The 26,510-nt window shown below is 41.1% G+C and overlaps 1 protein-coding gene across 1 annotated transcript in view; it reads right to left on the bottom strand.

The window, feature by feature from the left end:
• Positions 1 to 1,494: 1,494 nt before the first annotated feature.
• LOC149770062 (digestive cysteine proteinase 1-like) overlaps positions 1,495 to 26,510 on the bottom strand; it is a 36,357-nt gene continuing 11,341 nt past the window's right edge. The window contains exons 4-7 of the mRNA XM_089949458.1: positions 23,577 to 23,653; positions 23,090 to 23,197; positions 20,055 to 20,178; positions 1,495 to 1,730 (exon numbers count right to left, since the gene is read on the bottom strand). Coding sequence (XP_089805584.1) covers positions 1,639 to 1,730; positions 20,055 to 20,178; positions 23,090 to 23,197; positions 23,577 to 23,653 — 401 coding nt within the window. The 3' untranslated portion in view covers positions 1,495 to 1,638. The remainder of the gene's footprint in view (positions 1,731 to 20,054; positions 20,179 to 23,089; positions 23,198 to 23,576; positions 23,654 to 26,510) is intronic.

The following is a 26,510-nucleotide window of genomic DNA, read 5'->3' as shown; positions in this document are numbered from 1 at the left end:
AGGCGTTGACATAGGAATTTTCTACAACGATAGTGTTGGCGAGTCTTTGCCGGCGCGCGCGATAAAACTCGCGAACGAATCCACATGGTAAGCAAAGCGGATTACGCACCTTTACTCGGATAACACATTTAAGGCATGGCCCAACACCGAGACCAGCACATAACATGAGCAAAAGTTATTTTATGATATTCATAAATGAATGTTCTGCCGCAGAGATCACTTTTACAAGTACGTACGCATTTGTATTGATTGCATCTCATTCCATGTGTGTGTGTGTGTGTGTGTGTGTGTGTGTCTTGTAATAGAATTGTATGATATCGAGTCAATCACATGACAAACTATAATTATATGTTTTAAGGATCAGACCTTTGCAAATACACCTGCTTGTTCTTTCCGGGATGATGATATTGGCTTCCAAGCCTGAAAAGACTATCATACCACTCTGAGGAACACTGGGATCACTCCAGTGTTTTCGAGACAAAATACAAAGAGGTTCAGTGCTATAGTTTGGGATCCGATGATAAAATTAATATGTTTATTGAGGGTAAAAGGAAGCTGGATTCGTTTAGATGTTTTATCGTAAGGCAATACATGTGGATTATATAATGCCGAGGCAATTGGAGTAAAGTTCCTTTAAAATATATTGTTTATAGGACTTCTGATAATATTAGGTTATTTCTCAAAGGAAGAGATATTGAAAAGGATAAAAGAATATCTATCGTTTTTAAGTTGTTCACCATATTTTATTCCAAAAATGAGTTCACGAATTTCTTAAACGTGATAAAGATTTTCCTCAGATGCGGAAACTCAGAAGTTAAGCAAAATTCTTAAATTATTTCCAAGATATTATAACTGTCTTGTTTTTGTTGTTGTTATTGTTGTGCGTGTGTGTGTTGTTTTGTTTAAATTTATGATGCTTGACAACACTATTGGGGGGACCGCTCCGGTGGCCTAGCGGTTATAGCGTCCTCCTCAGATGCGGGAAATCGTGGGTTCGAACCCCGGCCGAGTCATACCAAAAGCTTACAAAAATGGTACTAACAGCTGCCTCGTTAGGCGCTCAGCACTAAGAGGTTAGTGTTAGGACTGGTCGGCCATGGTGTCAGGATAATTTGACTGGGTGGGACATCATGCTACATGTCTGCTACATGATGTCCCAGTGCTAGACATCACTATAAACTGCCACACTGCAGACATCGTAGCAATATGATTGAAGAAAAAAATATGTTAAAGCTACGTTAAAAATCCTAATCACACATACACTATTGAGACAACCCTGTAATCATACATATAATCAAACAAATCTCAACTTGAGGATGAACACTTTGGACGTTTAGTGTAATTGAGTATGCACCATGTGGACATGCTCATGTGCATATGATAGAAATCATCACGTTGTGAGATACGAACGCTTTAAGCGGCATATATGTGTGCTATATCTATAATAATGTTCATGGAAAATTTTAAATCTAATTCTGAATGAACAATACAAAATTTAATTTGAACGACGAATTGTTTTTATTTCTACACATTGGATAGCTACAGAAATTGCATATATGTACAAATTTCATTGATTTATTATACAATAAACGTTATCACTGATGCTAGCACATTCAAATCAGCATCACTACATGTCCTCTAGTATGGATACTGCGCCGCAGATGCGATGCCACACTGATTGTTCTTGTTCCTACTCATCAAGATGTAACCTTGCATGCCCCAAGACGTACCTACAAATTTTATAAACTCTTGTACAACGTGAGTCATTATAGTCCATATAATGAAATAATCTTTGTTTCTGAGAGTTTAGAAACCTGGAGTGCAACAACCAGGAAGTGCAAGTGGATAGATTACTAAACTATATGATGGGGAAAATCGCTGAGAAAAGATACCAACGCTCTATTCATCTGAAGAGCACGTGAGTTCACGTTACACACCTTTATTACACCTGTTTCTAAATTAGAACAAATAGAGAAAGCAAATTAATTAACGAGGTCCCATCCCATATGAACTGAATCGTTTTTTTATTTTAATATGATTTTTTATTAAAAAGCTGCAGAGTATATTATATATATATATATATATATATATATATATATATATATATATATATATATATATATATATATATATATATATATATATATATATAAAACTTGGCGCAAATGACGTCGATATTTCATATTTCTAAAGCTGTAACGTTAAATTTATTACTGCCTGTATGCTGAACTAATTAGACAACTGGAGACGATGTGTTAGAACTAGGGGAATTAGCATTTCTTGAAGAACTAAACATGCTGCTAATATTTAAAAAAACTTTCGCCCAAAACCTAAATAAGAAACCAAATCTTCAATGCTTTTCCCAAAATTTAAACATTTATTTTTACAAGTATTCGGCAGATGTTGTAGCACAATGTTTCGAAGACCAATGAAAATATCATTTATCAAATATTTATATGCAAACATTGAAGCATAACCAAAACACAAAACTGGAAGGTGCAGTTTTCAGATGTTTCGGAATTAACGATCAAAAGGAACATAACGTACGATTTTGTATCAAGCAACATGTGGCCTTGAATCATAACGACGTTAAAATGTGCCTAAATATAGACCAATAAAGTTTACATATGCAATATTAATGCTGGCTTTCATCCACATTTGTACATTCTGAACGATATAAAATGCCTTTGTGCGTTTCCTTTGGACATGAAAACAAATGTAAAATGAGTTGGTGAAATGTTTTGAGGAATGTTTATCGTAGGTGAAACTATGCATTCATTAGACGATGACAATTCTTTTCTAATATATAATCTGCAAAGATAACAGGTATGAATTGCTAGCTGCATAAAATCGCTTGCGATTAATGTTACGTACGACTATGCTGGATCTAATTTTTTCTTTGATATATTTTCGCGACTCAGCCGTGTACACACACACACACACACACACATATATAGAGAGAGAGACAGACAGACAGACAGAGTCAGAAAGAGGGACAGGGAGATAAGCGCCTCTTTATATAGAGAAGTCTATCTGTAAATTTCAAATAAAATAAAGACAAAATTCTCAAGAACGATCAGAACTACGTAACGTAAATCCATCATTAATTTCTTTAACATATGCCTACTATATAAATGCAGTTTAACTTATTAATAATAGTAGTGAATGGGGTCACTTGAGCGACAATGGGAATTAGCATTAAAAACCACCCTGGGTCACTTTGGCGACAATGGAAATTTAACATTAACCACCCTGGGTCACTTTGGCGACAATGGAAATTTAACATGGGCAAAAAACCCTGGATAAGATTAGCGACAATGGGAATTTAACATGGGGAATAGAGTTTGGGTCTGTCTAGGGACAAGGAGAATTGAACATGGGAATAGAGTTTGGGCTTGTCTAGGGACAATGGGAATTGAACATGGGAATAGAGTTTGGGTTTGTCTAGGGACAAGGGGAATTGAACATGTTAGAAAAAAAAACAGCTTTAGGGACAAGGGGAATTGAACATGGGATTTTTTTAAAAAAAAATTTTTAAAAAAGGGTAGGCAATGGAAAGTCAGTCTCTTTTCGAGAAATGTGGGTGGCCCTGAAAAGGGCCTTTGGTTTTATGTTAATATTAACATAGACGGCATCTGTCACATCTTCTTCTTCTTAAACTCCTTCTAACTGCCGGTCCATACACAAGTACCCTCTTGAGGCATCCTTGTCTTTCTATGTAAACTCTTCTCATCCATAGATTAGTATCTGTCCTATCGACAACAGTCCACTTGGACAGGACATACATGGGTATGTCCGTCCTGAACATCATTGTTGACACAAGGGTGGAAGATTGAACGTCGGTCCACATCTTGAGGCTCCGAAAACAGGTGATTGCGCTGAACTGCGCTTATTTATAGGGAGAGGAAGGATTGAAACGGATTGAGTTCATTGACCAATCCAAACACGCGTGACAAAATTCAGTCAGCCCGCATCCAATCCGAAGAGAGCAGTCTGTGACGTCACGTGGTCTATATAGATTCGCTAGCGCCTGTGTGCAGTCAATCTATGCGACAGTGATTCAACATGACGGAAACTCAGAAAACGATTCACTGGGGTGCACCAGCAGTGGAGACCGCCCAAGGGAACCCGGACTTACTTTCAGAAGAGGTACATTGGAATTTTGTGGATTTTCTTACCTCGCAAGAATTTGTTCCGGAACCTTCGTCTCATTCTTCATTACCGCAAGTGGAGAATTTTAGACAGAGACAGAAAGAAGAATTGGAGAAATTTATGCAACGACAAAAGGAAGCGGAACAAGCTTTTCTTTTACAGCAACAACAGCAAGAAGAGGTAAGAAGAAAACAACAACAACAACAACAACAACAAGAAGCAGCAGCAAAGAAACAAGAGGGTGAAAATCAAACGGTCACGGTACTGTTAGACATTTTAGCGGAGTTAAGATGTCTGAAACAAATGTATCAGACTTCTTTATCACGACCGAAGAGAATACGACCTTCCCGAGCTAAACACGCCAACCCTGTGACTAAGCCTACCGTACCACCCTTAGTGATTTCAACCCAATCATCATCATCAGAAGTAGGCCTCGGCCGTGGCAAAGGCTTAAGGCAGTTAACGTTGATTGCTTAAACTCAACCCTACACCAAAAAAAGGCCCTTTTCAGGGCCACCCACTTCTCTCGAAAAGAGATAGCCTTTCAATTTGCCAATAACTCAAAAATCAACAAAAAAAAAACAAAACATTTTACCCTTATAGTACGTGTCTATGTATGAGTGCGTGCGTGTAGCTTCTTATTTAAAATCAAAACTCAAAGACACTTACCTTATATAATTAATGTATTCTTTTCTCCATAGTTACAATCCAATTCACAATTTACAACAGAACACTTTATAAAGTTCATACACTTCTTCTGTTTCTTTTTTTACTCTCTCTGTTTTTTAAATTTCTTCACCGTCACAGTCTTTTTCTCCTCTTCCTCCTCACTTTCTTCCTTTCTTCTTTTCTTCTCCTGTTTCTTTTTCTTCACCTGGCTGCTTTCTTCCTCTGAAGAATCTCTCTCTTCTTCTGAAGAATCCCTCTCTTCTTCTGACTTCTCTTGTTTCTTTTTTGGGCAATCTGGAGACCAATGTCCTTTTTCTTGACAATAATAACAGGTATCTTGACTTTTGTCTTTTCTAGTCCCTGTTTTTTTTCTTTTTTGACGGTCTGGACACTCTGAAGACCAATGCCCTTTCTTCTGACAGATATAACAAGTATCCTGACTTTTATCTCGAAAGGAAGGAGAGTAGTCCGTCGGCTGGTCTGAAGAGAATTTTCTAATGACCCCTCGCAAAGCTCTGATGAAACGTTCGATTTGGTTAGTCTCTTCCATCGTTGTGCTCGTTTTGAGAGTGAAATGAATAGTGAAAGGACAAGACACACACCCTTTTATATACGCTGGTTTGCCATGACTATAAATTACTCTATGGTGTTTAAACTTGAGTCATTTGACGTTTTGCACTCAAGATGAAACGATCCTATTCATTCGAGAAGAAAGAAGAAGAAAGTAAGAGGCAGAAACGTGATCTATCGCCTCGTACTAGAGCTGAAGTCTTGGCACAAATTCATGCCAGTGATTTTGAAGAGGACATGAGTGAACCAGAATCTGAACCCTCTAAACAAAGTTCACCACCCTTAGTCAACCCTGAAAAGTACTATTCCATTCGAGAGACGGAAAAGCGCTCCTCTAGAAAATTTAGAACCACCGCTTACACCTACACAGTGAAGTTTAAAGATTTCAAGTCCGAAGTACCATTGGAGAAAGCAGAAGGGTTTATCACCGAGATGTGGGATTCTTTGCTCACCGCACTCAAGCGACAATGTCAACCCAAAGAAGACGATCGCTTGACACTATCCATAGATCACGACAGCTTGAAATCCCCTGTTTGGATCGAGTTTAGCAGACCCACAGAACTAACCCCTTCCAAAGTCATGGACAAGATTCAACACGTACAACAATCTAATGACCAGTTTGACATCACCGATGGTAAAGCCACACTGAAAATGGCCCACGTCTCTCTTCCTCAAGGGACAGGACGCAAAAAGGTCTTATTGGTGAACGACCTTCGCAGCACCAAAAAGAGTCTCGTCCAAATTAACAACCCTCAAGACCAGATGTGTTTAGCCCGAGCCATCGTGGTGGGACGAACCTATGCCAACAAGAACGACACGACAGAATGGAAAAGAGCCTGGAAAACTATTCAACGATCCGACCGAGCCAAACAACGAAACGAAGCAGAACTCCTGTTGCAACAAGCTGGCCTGTCCAAAGACACACCCTGTGGCATTCCTGAAATGAAAAAATTGCAAGATGTCCTAGCTCCACGCTACACCCTGAAAGTGCACCCTCATGAAGTGCGTGGGCCTCTGATGTTTCGAGGGAAAGACTTTAAGGATGGAAAATACATTCATGTCTATTATCACGATGACCATTTAGATACCATTACCACTATCACTGGATTCCTTGGATTTGTTTATTATTGTGAGAAATGTGACTATGGCTATAAAAATCGAGAACAACACAGACATTGTGGATGGAAATGCTCAGGATGTTTGCCCTCTCCACCCTGTCTGAGCGAAGGACAAGAAAGAGTACATTGTCCTGCTTGTCTGCGTACGTTTGTCAGCCCTGCATGTTACCAACAACATCTGAAGACGCGAGGTTCACAGCAGAAATGTGCTTGTCAACTCCTGAGATTGTGCCCTACGTGTGGACAAGGCCTACGTACCAACAGTACCAAGACACACGTATGTTCAGGGAAAAAAAATGTCACATTTGTCACCACATCGTGGACTTGGAACACCAGTGCTACGTGCAAAAATACCAACCCCCACCAGAGAAAGAGGATGGACACAAGAAGAAAGGCAATTTCATCTTTTTCGATTTCGAATGCATGCAAGAGGCTGGCATTCACGTTCCTAATTTCTGCGTGGCTCATCGAGCGTGCGAGAAGTGCATTCAGGAACCGATCTTCAGTCATTGTCCTCATTGCAGTAAGATTCCCGGAGGGCGTGAAAAAATCTTTCGAGGACCGAACACGTTAGCCAATTTTGCCCAATGGGTCTTAGACCCCATCGACAAGACGTGGAGCAAAGAGGACATCGAACGTTACGGAGATTGTCATCGTCATGCCACAGTGATGGCTCACAATTTCTCCGGATACGATGGACAGTTTCTTTTGAGGTATTATACGGAACAAGGCATCGAACGTCCTAAAGTCACTTTGAACGGAGCCAAAATCATTTTCATGCAAGTGGGACAAGTACAGTTTAAAGATTCGATGAGCTACTTGGCCATGCCTTTGAGTCGAATGCCTAAAACGTTTGGAATGACAGAAATGGCTAAAGGGTACTTTCCACTCTTTTTCAATACGGAAGCCAATCAACACGCCGTTCTACCCCATTTGCCTGAGGCTCACTATTACGACCCCGACAGCATGCGTTCCGAACAACGAGAAGCTTTCTACGCTTGGTACCAGGCTCACGCCTCCAACCCTTTCGACTTTCAGGAAGAAATGCTAAAGTATTGTCGTTCCAACGTGGACATTTTACGGCGATGCTGTGGAAAATTTCGAGAACTGTTCATGGAACATGGAGGGGTCGATCCTTTGAAAGAAGCTTGCACCATTGCCAAAGCGTGTTCCTTAGTGTATCGGCAACGATTCATGCCTGAAAACACCGTGGCTGTCATCAGTCCTCAAACGACCAACTATGTCAAACGTCAATACTCGGTCAAAGCCCTACGTTGGTTACATTACTTGTGCGACAAGGAAGACAAATGGATTCAGCATGCCCGCAACGGAGGGGGCGAAAAGACCATCGGAACGTATTCGGTCGATGGTTGGGACTTAGAAAACCCCAAGATCGTGTACGAGTTTAACGGTTGCTTATTTCACGGATGTCCCGTCTGTTATCCTGACCGTGGAACTAAAAATCAGTTTTTACAACGAACCATGGAAGACTTGTACCGGGCCACTTGTCAGCGACGCCTAAAGTTAGAACAGCAAGGATACCAAGTGGTGAAATGTGGGAACACGAGTACAATCACCGTATGAAAACCGATCCCGAGTTTAAACGTGTCGTGGAAAGTTACAAGCTGATGGATCCCCTGAACCCGAGGGATAGTTTGTACGTAGGAAGAACCAATGCCACCTGTTTGCTGTACCAAGCCGACGAAGAGAAAGGAGAAGAAATCAAATACTTGGACGTGTGTTCGCTGTATCCCTACGTGTACAAATATTGTCGCTTTCCTGCAGGGCACCCACAATTGTTCACGGAACACATCGACCTGAAAAACATTCGACAATACGAAGGCTTGATCAAGTGTAAAGTTTTGCCTCCCACGAACCTATACCATCCCGTCTTACCTCACCATTGCCAAGGCAAACTGATGTTTCCTTTGTGCCGTACTTGTGCCGAAACGTGCAACCAAGACCAACCTTGTCAGCACACCCAGGAAGAACGGGCCTTGACGGGAACCTGGGTCAGCGTAGAATTGTTCAAAGCTCTGGACATGGGATACCAACTGTTAGAAGTGTACGAAATTTGCCACTTTCCCAAGACACAACAATACCACAAGGGTGACCCCAGTCAGAAAGGCATTCTCGACGACTACGTGGATGCCTTTTTGAAACTGAAGCAAGAAGCCAGCGGCTATCCGTCCTGGTGTCACACTCCCGAAGACCAAATACAATTCAAAGAGAAATACTATGAACAAGAAGGCATCTCTTTAGACCACATCGAGAAAAACGAAGGCAGGCGATCGTTTGCCAAAGTGATGTTAAATTGCTTGTGGGGTAAAATGGCACAACGACCGTGTTTACCCAAGACGGAATATTTGACAGAACCTTCCCGCTACTTCCAGATGATTCACGATAACACCAAATACATGAAACACGTGGACGTCGTTCGCGAGGATTTGATCTTGGTCAATTACGAAGAAGATCTGGACTTTGTACAAGACGACCCCTTTGGAAATGTCATCATTGCGGCTTACGTGACAGCTCATGCTCGCCTAAAATTGTACGAAGTTTTAGAACTGTTAGGGGAACGTGTCCTGTACTTTGACACGGACAGTTACATTTACATCCATCACCCGAGTCAACAGCACCCTGACATCGAAGGAGACCGTTTAGGAGCCTGGACAGACGAACATCCCGACGACAAGATTCTAAGTTTCGTCAGTGGCGGTCCCAAAAATTATGGGTACGAATACCGGGACAAACAAGGAGAAGTGCACACGATGTGCAAAGTGAAAGGATTGACTCTGAATTATCGTACCAGTCGTGTGGTCAACTTTGGGGTATTGAAAGAAGCCTTGCAATCGGGAGAGGATGAACACTTTAAAGTGACCACCTATCAACCGAACAAGATTGTACGTTTACCCACTCACCACATCGTCAGTCGACCCTTGGAAAAAGTCTATCCAGTCGTGTACCAGAAGCGAGTGCGACTTTCCAATCATTTCACCTTACCGTATGGACACGTCGGTATTGGTCTGTATATAAAAAGGAACCCTAGGCAAGATCGATAGTTCATTGTGACTACCAAGCGAACAAGATGAATACTTTCAGAGAAACACAAAACAAGTTTAGACAGGCACAATTCAAGTGTGCGGCTTCTGAAGTGGAATGCGATTGTGAGCCTTGCGACTTTTTCAACCTGTGTTAGTGACAGTACCAGAAGAACCCGTCACCCAGGACAGGACTGTCGTGGACAGGCCTGAAAGACCCTTTCGGGAGGACACTTGTGTGACCTTACCCCCCATAGAACTGGTCAGAACCTTACCCAAAACATGTTGTACAGACACTTGTGTTTATTCCACGTTGATGGTTTTCATGTGCCTTTTATCGTTGTACTTAAGTCTTTGGCTTTTATGTATTTTTGTCTTTCGTATTCATGTTTAAAACATTCAATAAACGTGTTCTGAAAAAAAGTATATAAACTCTCGTCTTGTTTGTTTTGGTGTCAAAAGTGACATTCCTGACACTATGGCTACCTCTGCTCTCTCTGCTCCCTCTTCCTCTACTGTCAAATTCATCGACGAACACTTAGATCGTGCCAGTTGGGAGGCTTTCTATCTTCGCCATCCCTTTAACATGCTCATTGCAGGACCTAGCGGTTCAGGCAAAACCGAATTCGTCAAACGTTTGATCGAACATAAACATCATTTGATCGATCGGCCACCTCAGCGGATCGTGTGGTGTTACAAAGAGTGGCAATCGGCGTACAACCTCTTGCGAGAAAGTCAAGGCGATTCCATCGTGCTTGTGGAAGGCATTCCTAAAGAAGACGACGGCATCGTCTCTGACTCCCGTCAAACCCATTTGGTCATTTTCGACGACATGTTAGGAGAAGACGAAGAAGAAATTAAACTGTGGTTCACGCGCAAAGGGCATCACCGTAATGCCAGTGTCGTTTACATCACCCAAAATTTGTTTCAACAAAGTAAAGCCCATCGCACCATCAGTCTCAATGCGCATTACGTGGTCTTGTTTAAAAGCCCTCGAGATAAATCGCAAGTGCAAGTCTTAGCCAAACAGTTAGGAACGCCTTGGCTGACTCAGGCGTACGACGATGCCACTGAAACGCCACACGCCTATTTACTCGTCGATTTGAAACCTACGACCCCCGAGGATTTGCGATTTCGTACCCACTTGTTTCACCACTGGTGCCAAGACGAAGGGCCTGTCCTGTACACGTCTCCGTCCTCGACTTCATTTCACTCCACAAAAAAAATCTATAAAAACCTCAGACCCTTTTCGTCTGTCTCACACACATTTTCAACATGACGTCCCTTCAGTCGCATCTTCCCGTCAAATTGATTCGTGCCTTGTATGGCATCAGTCGAGAAAAAAATCCCCAAATACGAGCTCGTGTCTTAGAAGCTAGTCTCAAAGAAGTCTTACGATGGTTCACGGTGACGGCACGTCAATTACTCCAAGGAATCATTCAGATTCCTCATCAAACCAAACGCTTTTTTGATCGAAACAAAGTCGCTTTGACCCAACTGGCCGATCCCCCCATCGACACTCAAACCAAAAAACAAATCATTTTGAAACCTGGAGGGAGCGGTACTCTAGGAGGGGTCATCATTCGCTCTCTTAAGATGGGATCCTAATGCCCCCAAACTTCTCCCCAAGAAAAAAGTCAAACAAAGCTCCAAGAAGAAGAAGAAAAAGACCAGGTCCCCAAGAAGAACTTCTCAAGTGGCGGGACCCTCCTCTTACCAGTAACCACCCCGGAAAAAGAAATGAAGCCCCCAGAAAAAGAAACAGAGAAAAAGTCCCCAGAAAAAGAAAAGTCCACAGAAGAAAACTAGTCGCAAGAGAGGTACTTCGGCCAGGACGCAACTTTACACTCGCAAACCACGACCTGCCACGGCGGTGACCGCGTCTCCGGTAGCCTCAAGTTCATCCACTTCTCCGTTGATGACACCAAGAACTGAAGAGTACTTGGAGACGTTGATCACACCAAGAACTTCTCAGCTGATGACCCCAAGAAGAACTCCCCAGTGGCAGGACTCTCCAATTTAGTGGCAGTGGGTGCTGCTCACAAAGTACCCTCTCCCAAAATCAAAGTCCAATAAAGATCGGGCATGTTACAAAGTTTACCGGATTTGTCCAAGCAAGAACTGGCTCGATTTAGTCCGTTGCGTACCCCTCCACGACGTGTCATGCCTGTCCTCAAGTTGATAAGACGTAAAGACAATCAGTGGCGACGTGTTCCAGTACAATAAAGGTGTGTGACCAAGTAGGGTATCAGTGTTTTTGGTGCTCCTGAAGACTCAAAGATGTCACCCTCCAGAAAACTTCCCTCTTCTAAACAGCCCCAAGGAAAGAAAAGAAAAGGACTGCCTCAACGTTTAGTTAGGGACATGTTATCTGTCCTGTCCAAAGCTTCTCCACCTCTACGAAAAAAACTCATTCAATCAGCCTCCAAAGAGGTCATCGATACCGTGTGCGAATGTTGTTTGAACGTCTTGAAAGGCACGATCCCTTTGTCCAAACACCAGAAACAATGCTTAGGCAAACATCGTCACGTTCTTCGCCAAATGGTTCAAAAGAAAATTCCCATTCGTCAAAAAAAGAAGATGTTGGTCCAACGTGGAGGCATTTTACCCCTCTTGTTAGGTCCCTTACTGAAAGGAGTCTTGGGAACCATGTTGGGAGGACTGGTGGGAGCAAGATAAAAAGGCCCTCGGAAGTCCCAAGATCTCAGAATCGACCCCTGACAACCCCATGGAAGGACGAAAACTAACTTTACAAACCAAAGCTTTAGTGCCTTACAAACGATGGATGGAATACCATCGTTGGCAAGAACAACGCACCCCGCATTTACGTCCCAATCCCAATTTGAGCGAGATGTCCCAGTTACAACACGAATTGCAGTCCTTGATGGATCGCCAAGATTTGTCCGAAACAGAAAAATCGCAAAAGTACGGTCAACTCTTGCAACGACTGCAACTCTTTCACCAGAAAGCTTTAGACGAAACAGCTCTACCCACTCTGAAAGATTTTAAGACCTTAATGAAAAGTCCAGCACCATCATCACTACCACCACCACCACCACTCCTACCATCCCCAGGGGTCACCACAGATGCTTCCCCACGAAGACCTGAGGAAGAAGAGATGCGAGAAGTGTTTCAAACACCGTTAGCAGCACCCATTTCAAGTAAGATTGCAGCATCCTTGTTGACCCCGTCCCCCACACCCCAACGAGAAGAAATGAAAGCTTGGGTTAAAAAGATGATGTCCACTCCTCCTTCGACAGAAGTGAAAAAGAAAGAAGGGAAACCAGAAGTGAGAAAAGAAAAGAAGACCAAAGTCATTCCATTGCCACCTCCACCACCACTACCTTCGACTTCTACTCCCGTAGCCCATCGGACACGTAAATCCGTTTCAAAACCACCCTTTCGCCCCACCCAAAGTAGCATCACCGAAGAGTGGGTGACTTATTAACACACCAGAAAAATGGAGAAGGTATTAGCCAGCATTTACTACGATCCCTCCCATCCTGCAGGTTACGCAGGAGTTCAAAAATTGTATCGTGCTGCCAAAATGCGACTGAAAAGTCTCCGTTTACCTCAAGTGCAACGATGGTTACAAGAACAAGCTACTGACACTTTACACAAAACCATTCGACGCAAGTTTCCCAGAAGTCGCACCCGAGTGGAAGGCATCGATCATCAATGGCAAGCCGATTTAGCCGATGTCTCTCATTTGGCCAGCTACAATCGTGGCTACAAATATTTGTTTTGTGTCATCGACGTCTTTTCCAAATTTGCCTGGGTCGTACCCTTGACTTCCAAATCGAGCAGCGAGTTAGTGCGAGCCCTGCAACGGGTGTTGAAACAAAGTGGTCGTCACCCTCTTCGATGGCAAACGGACAAAGGTACCGAATTTCTGAACCAAGCTTTCCAAAAAGAATTAAAGAAACGTGACATTCATTTCTTTACCACCGAGAATCCCGAAACCAAAGCCAGCATCGTGGAACGTTTTCAACGCACTTTGAAAGAACGCATGTGGAAATATTTTACGCATCACCACACTCTGAAGTACATCGACATCTTACCACACCTGGTGCAAGCGTACAATCAATCTTACCATTGAAGCATCGGACGTGCCCCGCAAGAAGTGACTCCCGACAACGAAGTGCTGGTGTTTGAGCGCCTGTTTGGTACGTCCCCGACGAGGGCTGTCCCCAAGAAAAGTGGAGAGTTGGCCGTAGGAGATTGGGTGCGTATTGGCAAAACCAAACGCACTTTCGACAAAGGTTACTTACCTAACTGGACCACCGAATTGTTTCGTGTCACTGGACGAGTGCATGGCCGTCATCCTGCCGTCTATAAATTGGAAGACATGAACGGAGAAGTGCTCAAAGGAACGTTTTATTTGCCCGAGTTACAACGTGTCACCAAAAAAGAAGACGACGTGTACGACATCGAAAGCATTCTCGAACGCAGAACCCGTAAAGTGGGCAAACGACGTGTCAAAGAAGTCAAAGTACGTTGGAAAGGATATCCACCGAGTTTTGATTCTTGGATCGACGCTTCGTAAGTCATCGACTATAAAAAGAAGTGACCATCATGCCCTTTCACACAGACGCAGCTACTACGGCTACCACTCCTTCACCCAGTTCTTCTGTGCAAGATTTACAAAAACAACCCTTGTGGGTGTGGTGCGGAGAACGTGTGCTTAAAACGCAAAGCGTCTTTTTCTGCCAAATCTTCGTGGTGTATTGTGTCATCGGGGCAGCCATTGCCAATTTGAGTTTTCAGCAAGGAGACAAACAATTGTGGACCATTTTATTGAGCAGTTGCATCGGTTACCTGCTTCCCGATCCCTCCCTGAAATTCTCTTCGAACGGGAACCACGGGAACCTTGTGTCTAGTGCCAGTGCCAGTCACCACTCCAATAACAACAACAACGACCCCATTTTAGGCGGAGACACGCCTCTGACGTCCAGTAACCGCTCGGACAGCCACAGAACTCTGGAATTATGAGTCACCAAAACCAATTTTACTTAACCTTACCCAGTGACAGTTCCATGGAGGTGTTTCCCACCAACACGTTGTGCTGTTACACGGCCAAATTACCTCTGGCCATCCCATTAGATCACGAAGCCCATTGGGAAGTGGCTTTAGTAGAAATCATTCACCCGACCCAAGTCCTCAATGTCCTTCCCAATCAAAACGTTTTTGATGTGGAAGTTCATGACGAACCATTGCAACAGTACTTGGATACCTATGGCAAATATGACAAGAAAACCCCTAGCACAAAAAATCAAAAGTACACCACCTATCACTTGTTCATTCCTCCAGGCTATTATTTTAGTGGTCAACATTTGGTCAGCACCATAGCCTGCAGGTTTAATGTCGTGTTTCTGAAAGCTTTGGAAAGTGTCAAAAAAGTGTCACCATGGAATACCACAAAGCAGCTCGTCGCTTCTTGACGAAATTTGACGGGAGTAAAATCCTGTCCATTTTATTTTGTCCTGAATTGTTTGACATGTTGGCCGGAGACATGGACATGAGAATGGCCATGATCAAGAAAAAGGAATTACCAATCGTTTACGACAACGAGTCTTTTAGCAAGTTATTTCGTGCCCTGGTAGAACTGAACCAAGGACTGAATTTGATGTTCGTGTATTCCGATGTGGTGGAGTACAACGTGGTGGGACACACCTCTGTGCCGTTACTGCGTGTCATTCCTTTCAAAGTGGATTCTGATACAAACGCTGACGAGGAAGGTGGAAACACTTAACACGTCCACCGCGAATTTGTACATCCTCACTATTTGCCTGTCAGCATGTCGTATTTGGACACGGTCAACATTGCTATAAAAGGAGATCTGGGACAAAATATTCCATTCACCAAAGGAAAAGTCACGGTGAAACTCCATTTTCGAAAACGGTTCTCTCACGACTCGTAAGTCATGTATCCAGTGTACCGAGGGGCTGCTCGACAGCGAGGACACGGTTTAGGAGATATGTTAAAATCGGCCTTTCGTTCGGTGGCCCCGGTGTTGAAACCGATGGTGACACGCGGATTGCACGCCTTGAAAGATGCGGCACTGACGCAAGGCAAAGAATTTCTCCAAAATGTCATCATCGACAAACAAAACCCTAAAGAAGCCTTCATGAGGGCAGGCAAAAATGTCTTGCTGCAAACAGGCAAAAACCTTTTGGGTCGCCGAGAAATACCTATAAATGCCCTGCACGCTACCGAGTCAGGCATTCAGCAAGGACAAGGCAGAAAGAGACGACGAAGAAAACACCTTTCACCAGACTTCACACTTTTAGAAAGGCAAAGAAAAGAAGAACAGTTCGAGACTTAGACGTTTTCGATTATTGAGACACAAAACAAAATGATGCACCGAGAATCTTGCGCTTGTTCCAAGTCGGAACTGGATCTGTTTGCCATGCCCCCCACCATGATGACGATGCAAGAATCCCAGTGGGTGGAATTTCATCCCGTCTCCTCAGTGACCGATTCCGCTCCCATCGAGTTTGAAATCAAAGGACAACCCGAAGATTACATCGATCTGAATAGCAGTTACCTGTACTTGAAAGTGAAAGTGATCGAACCACCCAACGCTAACCTAGACAATGATGATGCAGTAGCTCCCGTCAACAATTTCATGCATTCTTTGTTTAGCGAAGTGGACTTGTACTTGAATAACAAACTGGTCAGCAGCAGCATGGATACTTACCCTTATCGAGCGTACCTGGAAAATCTCTTGACGGACGGAAAAGAAGCCAAGAATACTCATCTGGATGCTTGCGTGGCATGGAAACCTGACAAAGCGACTAAGTTCAATAGGCTTAAGTTCATCGCAAACCTCAAGACCATCTAGCTTATGTCATCAACACGGACGATAGTGATCTCCTAGGAACCCACTGGGTAGCCGTTTACTTTCCTCAAGAAGGATGTGTGGAATATTTTGATTAGTACGGATTGCCCCCTTTGGAAGACGATATCATCGACTTTATGAGAAGAAATGCTCAGACTACCCGATTCAATAATGTGAAATTACAAGGCACAGATTCCTTGGTGTGCGGACAGTACTGTGTGTATTTTCTGCATCATCGCAGCCTGGACTATTCCTTAGAACATTTAGTGACTCATTTTGATCCTCGTTCTTCTTCTAGAAACGATGTGAAAGTAGATCGATGGTTTTGTGACCATTATGCTTATCTTTTGTCTCAAGCTAGGAAACGTAGTGTCCATCAATGGCCTAATGACTTCCAACAGTGGAAATCATAATTTCATTCACAACGTTGTCAGCCCTGTTTAAAGTAGAGTATGAATTGAAAAAAAAATGTTTGTCATTTGAAAAAATGTTTGATGTTATATGGTTGGATTATTGTTAAAAAATGTTAGAGTTGTTGGTTAGTGTTAAGTGATTTTGAATAAAAAATGTTGTGTTTTGAAAAAAATGCCTTTGTGGTTTGTTTGGCTATAAGAATGTTGATTTATGCTCTTTGACTTCTTACTATCCCTCTCATGACACTCATTGAACGTTGCGGCTCGAAAAAAAACCGTGGAGAGATGTTTTCCTTCACGTCCGCGCTTTGACTTTAAGAACCGGGGCAGTTTCCAGTCTAACCATCCATTGTCGACTCATCCTCCTACGAAAATGTGCTCCAAACTAGCTAAGCTAAACGAAGCCTACGTGAATTTGCATAGGGTCAGACACAGTTTGATACCGAAGCCAGAAGAGATAGAGAATGTGAGAATGCTAAAAGTCACTGAAGACCTGATAGAAGAGCTCTTCAGAGAAGAAGTCAACAGGGAGAAAGAAGAATGGACAGAGAAGTACAGACTTCAGAGACAGCAGCAACAGCAACAACAACAACAGCAGCAGCAGTAGCAACCTGAACCTGACAGAGGCTTTGTCGATTGTCGTATCGACACCAAAGAGTTCTTCTTCTCTTTCCGAAGAAGCAGACCTATCGTCAGAAAGTCTATCCTCAGAGGACGTCGCATTCTTAGAAACTAAAAGATTGCCATATCAAACAAAAAAACAGCCCTTTTCAGGGCTACCCAATACTCTAGAAAAGAAATAACAATCCATTTGCCAATGTGTGTATGTAGAGTAGTGTGAATATAAACACTAGCTCTTTTTTATAGTGTGAGGGTATGTGTTTGTGTATAGGATTGTGTGTTTGTAAGTGCTCATGTACGTTGGTGTGGATAGTAGATTAAGATCATGTTTTTGGCTGTTTGACGGGTGGGGAGAGTAGATTTGGGGTTTGATTGGATTGTTTTGCGTATAAGAATAGTATATTGAAGTGATTAATGAAATTTTTTTAGAATAGTGATGGGTAGTATAAAAAAGTGAGTGAGTGTTTCTTTTAGGTCCACGCGTTGTTTTGGTCATGATCTAGGTAAGATCAATTTTCTTTTAGGGGGATGTTTTCCTTCACGTCCGCGCTTTCAGTATAAATTGAAACTCTCTGGGCAGTCTAGCTACCCTTGTTGATTGATGAAGAGAATGAATACCAGAATTGTAAAGCTTCTAGAACTCCAGATGCACCTGGAATATGCCAGGCGCCTGTTGAATGAACTGGCCGCGAAGGCCATTGTCGAAGAGGGAAGGATGAGAGAGGAGGAGGAAAGAAGAAAAAAAGAAGAGGAGGAAAAGGAGAGAAGAAATTTCAGAATCCCAGAGACAGAAAATTGGGATTCTGAAGCCACATATCCCGTCTCTGCTCTCCCCCCCCCAAAAAGAGTGAAAAGAGACTGGGGAAGAAGATGTGTGTGTGGCGCCAGGCCAGGAAGGTGCCAGCATTAGATAGGTGCATCTGGAGTTAAAAACCAACAGCCCTGTTCAGGGCTACCCAATACTCTAGAAAAGAAATAACAATCGATTTGCCAATGTGTGTAGGTAGAGTAGTGTGAATATAAACACTGAATCTTTTTTCATAGTGTGAGTGTATGTGTTTGTGTTTGTGTTTGTGTGTTTGTGTTTGTAAGCGGTCACGTAAGTTTGTGTGAATAGTCGATTATGTGTTTGTTTATTGTTTCTTAGCGTATGTGGAAAATATAGTTTGGGTTTTGTAACCGTTCACGTACGATTGTGTGGATAGTAGATTATGGATTTGTTTATTGTTTCTTAGCGTATGTGGAGAGTATAGTTTGGGTGTTGTAACCGCTCACGTACGATTGTGTGGATAGTAGATTATGGGTTTGTTAAATGTTGCTTCACTTATGTGGATAGTATATTATTTGAAATGAGAAAGTAGGGGGATGTTTTCCATCACGTCCGCGCATTGTTTGGTCATTACTTAGGTAATATCAATTTTATGTCTTAGGGGGATGTTTTCCTTCACGTCCGTACTTTAACTATAAGAACCCACAAGGTTCGTCGTTCGCACCATTCTACGGAAGAACCCAAGAAAATGAGTATTGAAATATATAATGAGCTAAAGGATAGTTGGTACTGGATGACAGATGCAGCCTATGTGGTGGAAAGGCTAGAGAAGGAGTGGATGCATGAAGTTACTAAGGACTTTGTCAAAAATCATGTGACGAGTCTAAAACTTGCCAGGGATCTGATTGGGGACATGATTGAAGAGGAGGTTAAAAAGTTAAGAGGCTTCATACAACTTGACTATGTGAAAGTAGGTAAACTGAAAGAGGCTCTTGATTATGCTATTGAAGTGAGGTGCTTTTTAACAGATATTTTGGAGTGGACTGAGTGGTCCTATGTGAAATGGGATTTAAACCAAATGATGAAAGCAGAGGAGATGATGAGGAAAGTGATGAGAGAACAAGTCAAGATAATAAAAGACATTTGGACTGTAGAAAGAAAAGAAAAAGAAAACAAAAAGAAAAAAGAAGAGTTTGAGCGGCTTAACAATAATTGGATGAAAATCCAAAACAAGTTCCGAGCCATGGGTCACCCGGACTGGATACCGGAAAATGAAAAGAGAAAGAAGAAGGGAATTTTGGCAAAGATAAGGGGATTGATAAAGAAGTTAAGGAGTTAGAAGAAGAAGAAGAAAACCAAAGGCCCTTTTCAGGGCCACCCACATTTCTTGAAAAGAGACTGACTTTCCATTGCCTACCCTTTTTTAAAAAAAAAATTTTTTAAAAAAATCCCATGTTCAATTCCCCTTGTCCCTAAAGTAGTTTTTTTCTAACATGTTCAATTCCCCTTGTCCCTAGACAAACCCAAACTCTATTCCCATGTTCAATTCCCATTGTCCCTAGACAAGCCCAAACTCTATTCCCATGTTCAATTCCCCTTGTCCCTAGACAGACCCAAACTCTATTCCCCATGTTCAATTCCCCTTGTCCCTAGACAGACCCAAACTCTATTTCCCATGTTAAATTCCCATTGTCGCTAATCTTATCCAGGGTTTTTTGCCCATGTTAAATTTCCATTGTCTCCAAAGTGACCCAGGGTGGTTAATGTTAAATTTCCATTGTCGCCAAAGTGACCCAGGGTGGTTTTTAATGCTAATTCCCATTGTCGCTAAAGTGACCCCATTCACTACTAATAACTTACCCCAACTGTTCTGACAGATCCAAAAGTCTTTCCCATCCATGCTGCCATAACCTACTACCTGAATCACGTGATCAAGTAGCGATGCGCTACAGTTTGGTTCATCGTAAATGCCTGCCTTGTAGAGCTAAGAAACAAAGAACGCATATATGCAATGTTTTGTTTAATGACATAACTACAAAATGTTAAAAGTAAATTAATGACATGTGTTTATTCTTTCTAAAGTCATTGGCCTTTAAGGTCAATCATTTGTGGACGAAAACTAATCCACTGGCCTAGACTGAGAAAGATTGGCTCTGGCTTGTTTTTAATGAACTATTTAAAACCCATATCAAGAAAATTTCCGTATGAACCTTAAATACTGATATAGTACTTAGTTTTAAGAACCAACTAATCACCGAGTAACCAACTATTAGAAGGTTGATAACTGGTTGCGATGAAAGCTTTTGTATCAATTTAATTTTCTTATCAATAGTTTGTTTATTCATTTAATTTATTTCTTATAAAGGTGTTGTCTTTAGTCCTCATGTTCATTTTCTGAAGCGTGTGTGAATGGCGTTTTGAGGATGTCTGGTGAATCCACGTCATATTCTTCAGCAGTGCCAAGAAGGGCATCCCTCAGAAGTTTTCAGGAAAACAAACACCTTGAATACATAAATAAAACTAAAGCCACGAGTGACCGCTCATCCCCTTGGCTGATCATGCTCAGTAAATCGAAGAGCAGGTTTGTACGAATTCATACAGGAACATGCTATCCAGATAAAAGCTACACCAGCAACCGCGCTCCTGTCCGAACGCCAGCACAATGTCTTTCAAAGAATCACTTGATTGATCTAACAAATTACTGTCAGATCCAAAGTTTTCTTTTTAAAAAATTGACAGTTTTGGTATCTATAGAACCCGCTACGAATCCAAGGAGAAAAACGAAATTTGTTGACGCTATACTGGCGTAAGACGAGGTGTGGTCATACAATAAGGTTATATCTCGTCTTGCTTTCTTCCATTTCCCTGAAGAAGCCGGTTAATAAACTTGCCTTCAATCCCAGTCAGTTCACATGCTAGAGAAGCTGCATCTAAACCCATAACAACGCCGACAGCAATATTGATAGATCGTAGGTCTATAAAACAGGGTCCAGTGTCAGTGCCGACAGTTAGAAAGGCGTTGTAAATGACACCAACTGCATTAACGCTCCGACAGTACTTTAAATAAGATCACCCATAACATCTTTCTTCCTCAACTCAGTGTCTGAAATCTCTGAATTGTTGGAGTTGGAACTCCCATCAGTCATACATCTTCGCGCGTGCATTCACGCGTCTTCTACAGTGAGTAGCCCTTGTTGCATGCCTGCCTTTCGAGCTTCAGTGATAGACTCTTAATTGCTTCATTTTTTAATCTTAGGAAGAAATCTAAATCGATACTTGGTTAGCACCCTCGGTCGTTCTAATTTTGGGCAATCTGATTTCCTGAATCAGCTTGGACAGCTTTATATCAAAGGGCACTTTTCTTGCGAATTGCTTCTTTGTGAGGTAAAACGTTTTATTTTATTCAGCACGGATGCTATGAAAAATGATCAATTCCTTAGAGCCATCGTGGGTGATGTTTGAAGTGGGCGTCCATTAGGACGTTTTGAGTGGGGCCTTGTACTTCTTGCAAAAGACCTACCGGAGATATCGATTAGGAGAAAAGGAAGAACTGTCTTAAAGTGGAACAGCTGTCTATTCAAGAGGAGAATACTGTATGCTGGTCTTTGCTACTTGCACTTTCCCTAGCTGCTGAATATGCTGACCATCTTCTTAAGAACAACTACATACACCCCGGACTCGAGGCTGTCGCGATTCTAGCCAGTCGTGCTTGTACATTGCCGTAAAGTGCTCGGTGATAATCTTATCGTCGGACAAAAGTAACGACCCCAGTTCCACATGAAAGCGTTCTTCGCGTTTTTCTTGTGACAATCATACCACTCTTTCGAAAGGACTATGTCCAGGTTTTTCCCGTTTTGGCACTGAGCAAAATCTCAGGCTCTAGAGCATTGTGTCATGTCCTCAGAAGCTCGGCTGCAACGTTGTTATTGTGGGCCATATCCTTTTTTATTTCATCAAGGTACTGGCTCATCCACCAACTCTTTTGTAGGTAAACACGGTTGCTGTTGGCCTGATTAAAGGACTAGACAAGGATCTGCTTTAAGAATATGACTGTCAATTTTAATTCCACTGCACAACTCATGTAGACATCTGAGATCATCTGTATATAACATCTTTACGAATATACATAATCGTAAAAATGGCTGTTAGTAAACATTTTAATGTACACTTAAATCTTTGTTGAACTCATGAGCATAAATTCATATAGCAACTGCTGTCGTTCCGCGGTTTGTCGATCTTGTTATTTGGCTTGTCGCTGTCCGTAAAGACGCACTCGAAGTGTACTGCCCCCTAACGGCATATATAACATGCAACTCAATTGAACCCCTTATGTCCCACCTGCCTTCTAAGTAATTCTGCGTGTACTCTACAATACATGTTAATACAGCTCTTCACATAGATCTCCGTTCTTTCAAGTGTGAGTCAAGATCAAGTATTTGTACCTATACCCAAAATAGATGTATTAAACATCTACGATAACTCTAACTGAACAAAACAACAGACATCACAATTTAATTACCTAATTAAAACTGATACCAGAACAGTTCCAAACCAGGAGAACCCGTGCCGATGGGGATCGGGATGGTGTATCTGGGAGTTGCTGTACTAAACCGCTACTTTTTTCGTGACAAGATTTTGTTTGAAATTCCTTGGGTGGTTAGTGGCGGAGACCTTCTTGGCGCGGCGGAAATATAGACAGTGATCTGAACCCCACATCAGAATAGCAATGTTTCTCTAAATGGTTATGCGCAAATAAAGATTATAAGTGTACCAGAGATGTGTACTCTTTTTAATACATGATCTTAATCGATCTAAAATTACCCATCAACGATAACTGTATATAAAATATTTGGAACGACTTGCCAGCTGATATTTTAAGAACAAAAAAAAATAACCTGGAAAGATGCGTGGCTAGCATCTATAGCAGCAAATACAGGAGTCAGAAGCACTGCCATCTTGAGCTGTTCTTCATTGCCTCTAGGAACACTCTTCCCGCCATTAACCTGAAGACAGCAAAAGGATATTTACTCTCTCCTCTATCTCTATATAAAAAAAAATTGGAAGAAACCACATGTATAAGTAAATATTCAGACATATGGATAAAGATATGATTGTATGCATAAATAAGTTAAACTACATATGCAATATATTCACATCTATTAAAAAGTGACTGAATGGTTCAAATGGAAGCTTAGAGTCAATTACAACTTGTGTCTGGTTTGAGTAAGAAAATAATACTTGTAACAAAGAAGATATTTAACTTGATAAACTTAATGATTTCTTCTTCTTCTTCTTCGACCAAGTTATGTCTTTTAAAATCTGCAAACAATTCCTATACCATTCCAACATTTGTCCTTGTACTCTTATTGTAATGTAACTTACCTTTGCAGCCGCTGTGCACGTGTTGTTGTGGCACGTTCCCATAGAAGTCGGGTAGCAATGTTGTGAACAGAGACCTCCTACACAAACCAAAAGGTCATAAAGAACATGTGTCATGTTGATCTATTTTAGCATCTCGTATAGTGATATAAAACATTACCAATAAAAGTTAAATATTATTAGACCAGCAAGACTTGAAGATGTTTTGAAAGACAGAATTAAAACCGCGATCATTCACATTTTTTGCATATCATGTATTATACGAAAACATGCAAGAATAAAATTAAAATGCTTCTGGTTCAGAAAGACCATATTATATTATTTCACAAATTAAACACAAGCACTGTACCACACGGACTATGAAGCTAGTAACAAAACCTAATATTATTTTTGTCATGTCTTAAACAATGGTTTTGGTCGTTAGTGGACAATGCCCACTCTAGCGCAAGTTCTCTTTCGAGTTGAAGTTGAACAGTTTTCTCAATCAATTTATTAGTTGTTGGTTAAATGCACAAGTAACAGGTAAATCATTTTAAGTGGCATGTTCATATTGCATCAAATACTCTCTGGCGAAGAACTGACCTCCATTTGCATGAAACTAATACAACAGTCAAGTCACAAAGGATCTTTCATAAATATAAAGGAACTTTTATATTCAAATATATACATACAACAAAATGTTGCTTTGTTATCATTTGTCTGTGAACTAATTAGGATCGTATTTGTTGAAAATACCTGATCAAGTATGTAATTTATGAATGGTGTTGTACCAAATAGCCTTAGGCGACATTTAATTTGTATAGCCCTCTATATTGCCTTCTTAGCTTTCTTACCAGCATGATTAATTTCTTCATGACCTCAGTAATATATACAGTCGTATTCTGTATATTTTAATCCTTATCAATCCAAGAATGCTATGTTATGAAGTGATATAGACTTATGGACACGTATCTTTCCCATTCGTATTATACCGGATTACTCAATATACGTCAGCAGAGAATTTAAGGGCACCGAGTGGCCGAGTGGTCTAAAGTGCTCACCGTTACGGATCACTGCCATCTCACCTCTGTCTGCGTGGGTTCGAGTCTCGGGCTCGGGCAGTGTGGGTACGTCAGAAAGCTTGCCAGTAGCTTCTCATGAGTCGGTGGTTCTTTCCGGGGTTTTCCCTGGTTCTTCCTCCACCATTTATACTGGCCGCCATGTATAGCCTATCTTGTGCTGAAAATGGCGTTAAACCTTATGACAACAACAACAACATCAACAGAGAATTTATCCAAGAAGACCAAACAGGTGAACAGCGTACACCATTCTCGCCACATAGTTAACTCCCCAATTCTATAGATCACAATCTTTTGGAAAATTAAGTCAAGATACAATCAAATGTATGATCCTTTCACAAAGGATAAGGCTATACAGGTTAGATTAGAACGGTTTTGTGCAATGTTTTCGTTTGACAAATTAGAGTAAGGGCGACCCGCAAATTATGTGTTACAAAAACTAAAATTAATCGATTTGTATTTTCAGGAGTAATTATGCTTTCTGTGTCATGCATGCAGTGAAACCTACTCAAAACGATCACATGCCTAGAGGTTAGACGTGTCAGTAACGAACAAAATCCTGATGAATCAGACTGGCATACATGTAAATTACTTTTTTCACAGTGTTAATATTTTTACCATTGCAATGTTAAAAATATATTTTATTACTGTCAACTTTCGATACGAATATAATCACTATGTATCTAATATATATATATATATATATATATATATATATATATATATATATATATATATATATATATATATATATATATATATATATCAAGTAAATCAGAAAGAACAATTCGATATTTGAAGTGAAATCAAAAAATGGTGAAAAGTACATCATAATGAATAATTCTATATTTGAAGTGAAATCAAAACATGGGAAAAAGTACGAATACCTTTAATACGTACTAAACCGAAAACAATTAAACTGAGATTGAGCAAAATTAAAAGTAGTTATCCCCAAAAGACTTCCGTAAACATTTTAATGAGTACACATTTTATGTTAGTAACAAACAAGATCTTTTATGAATTTTCCACGGATACTGAACCGTGTATTGAAAAAACCATAGGTAGAAACATTCCTCAAATTGGTTCAGTGAGAGTAGAATTGGTGTTAACGTATTTCACGTTTCTCTTCAGCAGTATATAGCATATACACTCAGTGACAATAAACAAGAGTCGTCAAAACACAGTTGGATAGATAAGTTATTGTTATAAACCAAATCCAATAAATATAGAAGATATTAATGACAATTGAAAATGAGTTGTATATTTCCTTGAATATGTGTAATAATGGAAACGGACGACAGCAAATATGTGTCAGACCAAACTGAGAGAAAGTATAATAAATCCATTACCGTGACATTAGTATAGAGAACTGTTAATTTTATTGTAACTTTGATATTTTCCACATTATTTTCCTTTAAATAATTTGCTTATTAACATGTTTACCGACCAATTGCTGCATCAGATAACTTAACAGAGCACGTTAGTTTGTACTACGCTTATTGTTGAAGTTTTGAGAGGTCTTAATCGTTTGCCTTAGTGATACACATTTCTCCCCTGCTTTTTGTCTCAATGCTGAAAGAAAAGCCTACGTCAGTTGGATCTCTCGAACATTTGTTTGCCGTCTTACGTTGTTGACATAACGTGAAACACTTGTACAGGCATCTGCTGAAAGTCTTGCACTTTTCCAAATGCTGATTTGATCTCCCTTTAAGTGCGAGTAATAATCGTGTTAACCATCATTTTTATATCAAGCATAGTTGACTAGGACAAAAATAAATAACTAAGCATTCTTACTGGAAATTATCAGTGTGTAATTGATACTCATTGTGATAATATCTTCTGAACAGTTCTTAGATATTAAAGATCAATACTGTATACT

The sequence above is a fragment of the Sinohyriopsis cumingii genome, unplaced genomic scaffold, assembly GCF_028554795.1.
Source record: "Sinohyriopsis cumingii isolate HCF-2022 unplaced genomic scaffold, ASM2855479v2 utg002752l, whole genome shotgun sequence".
Lineage (NCBI taxonomy): Eukaryota > Metazoa > Mollusca > Bivalvia > Unionida > Unionidae > Sinohyriopsis > Sinohyriopsis cumingii.
This window is presented reverse-complemented; position numbering and strand designations above follow the sequence as displayed.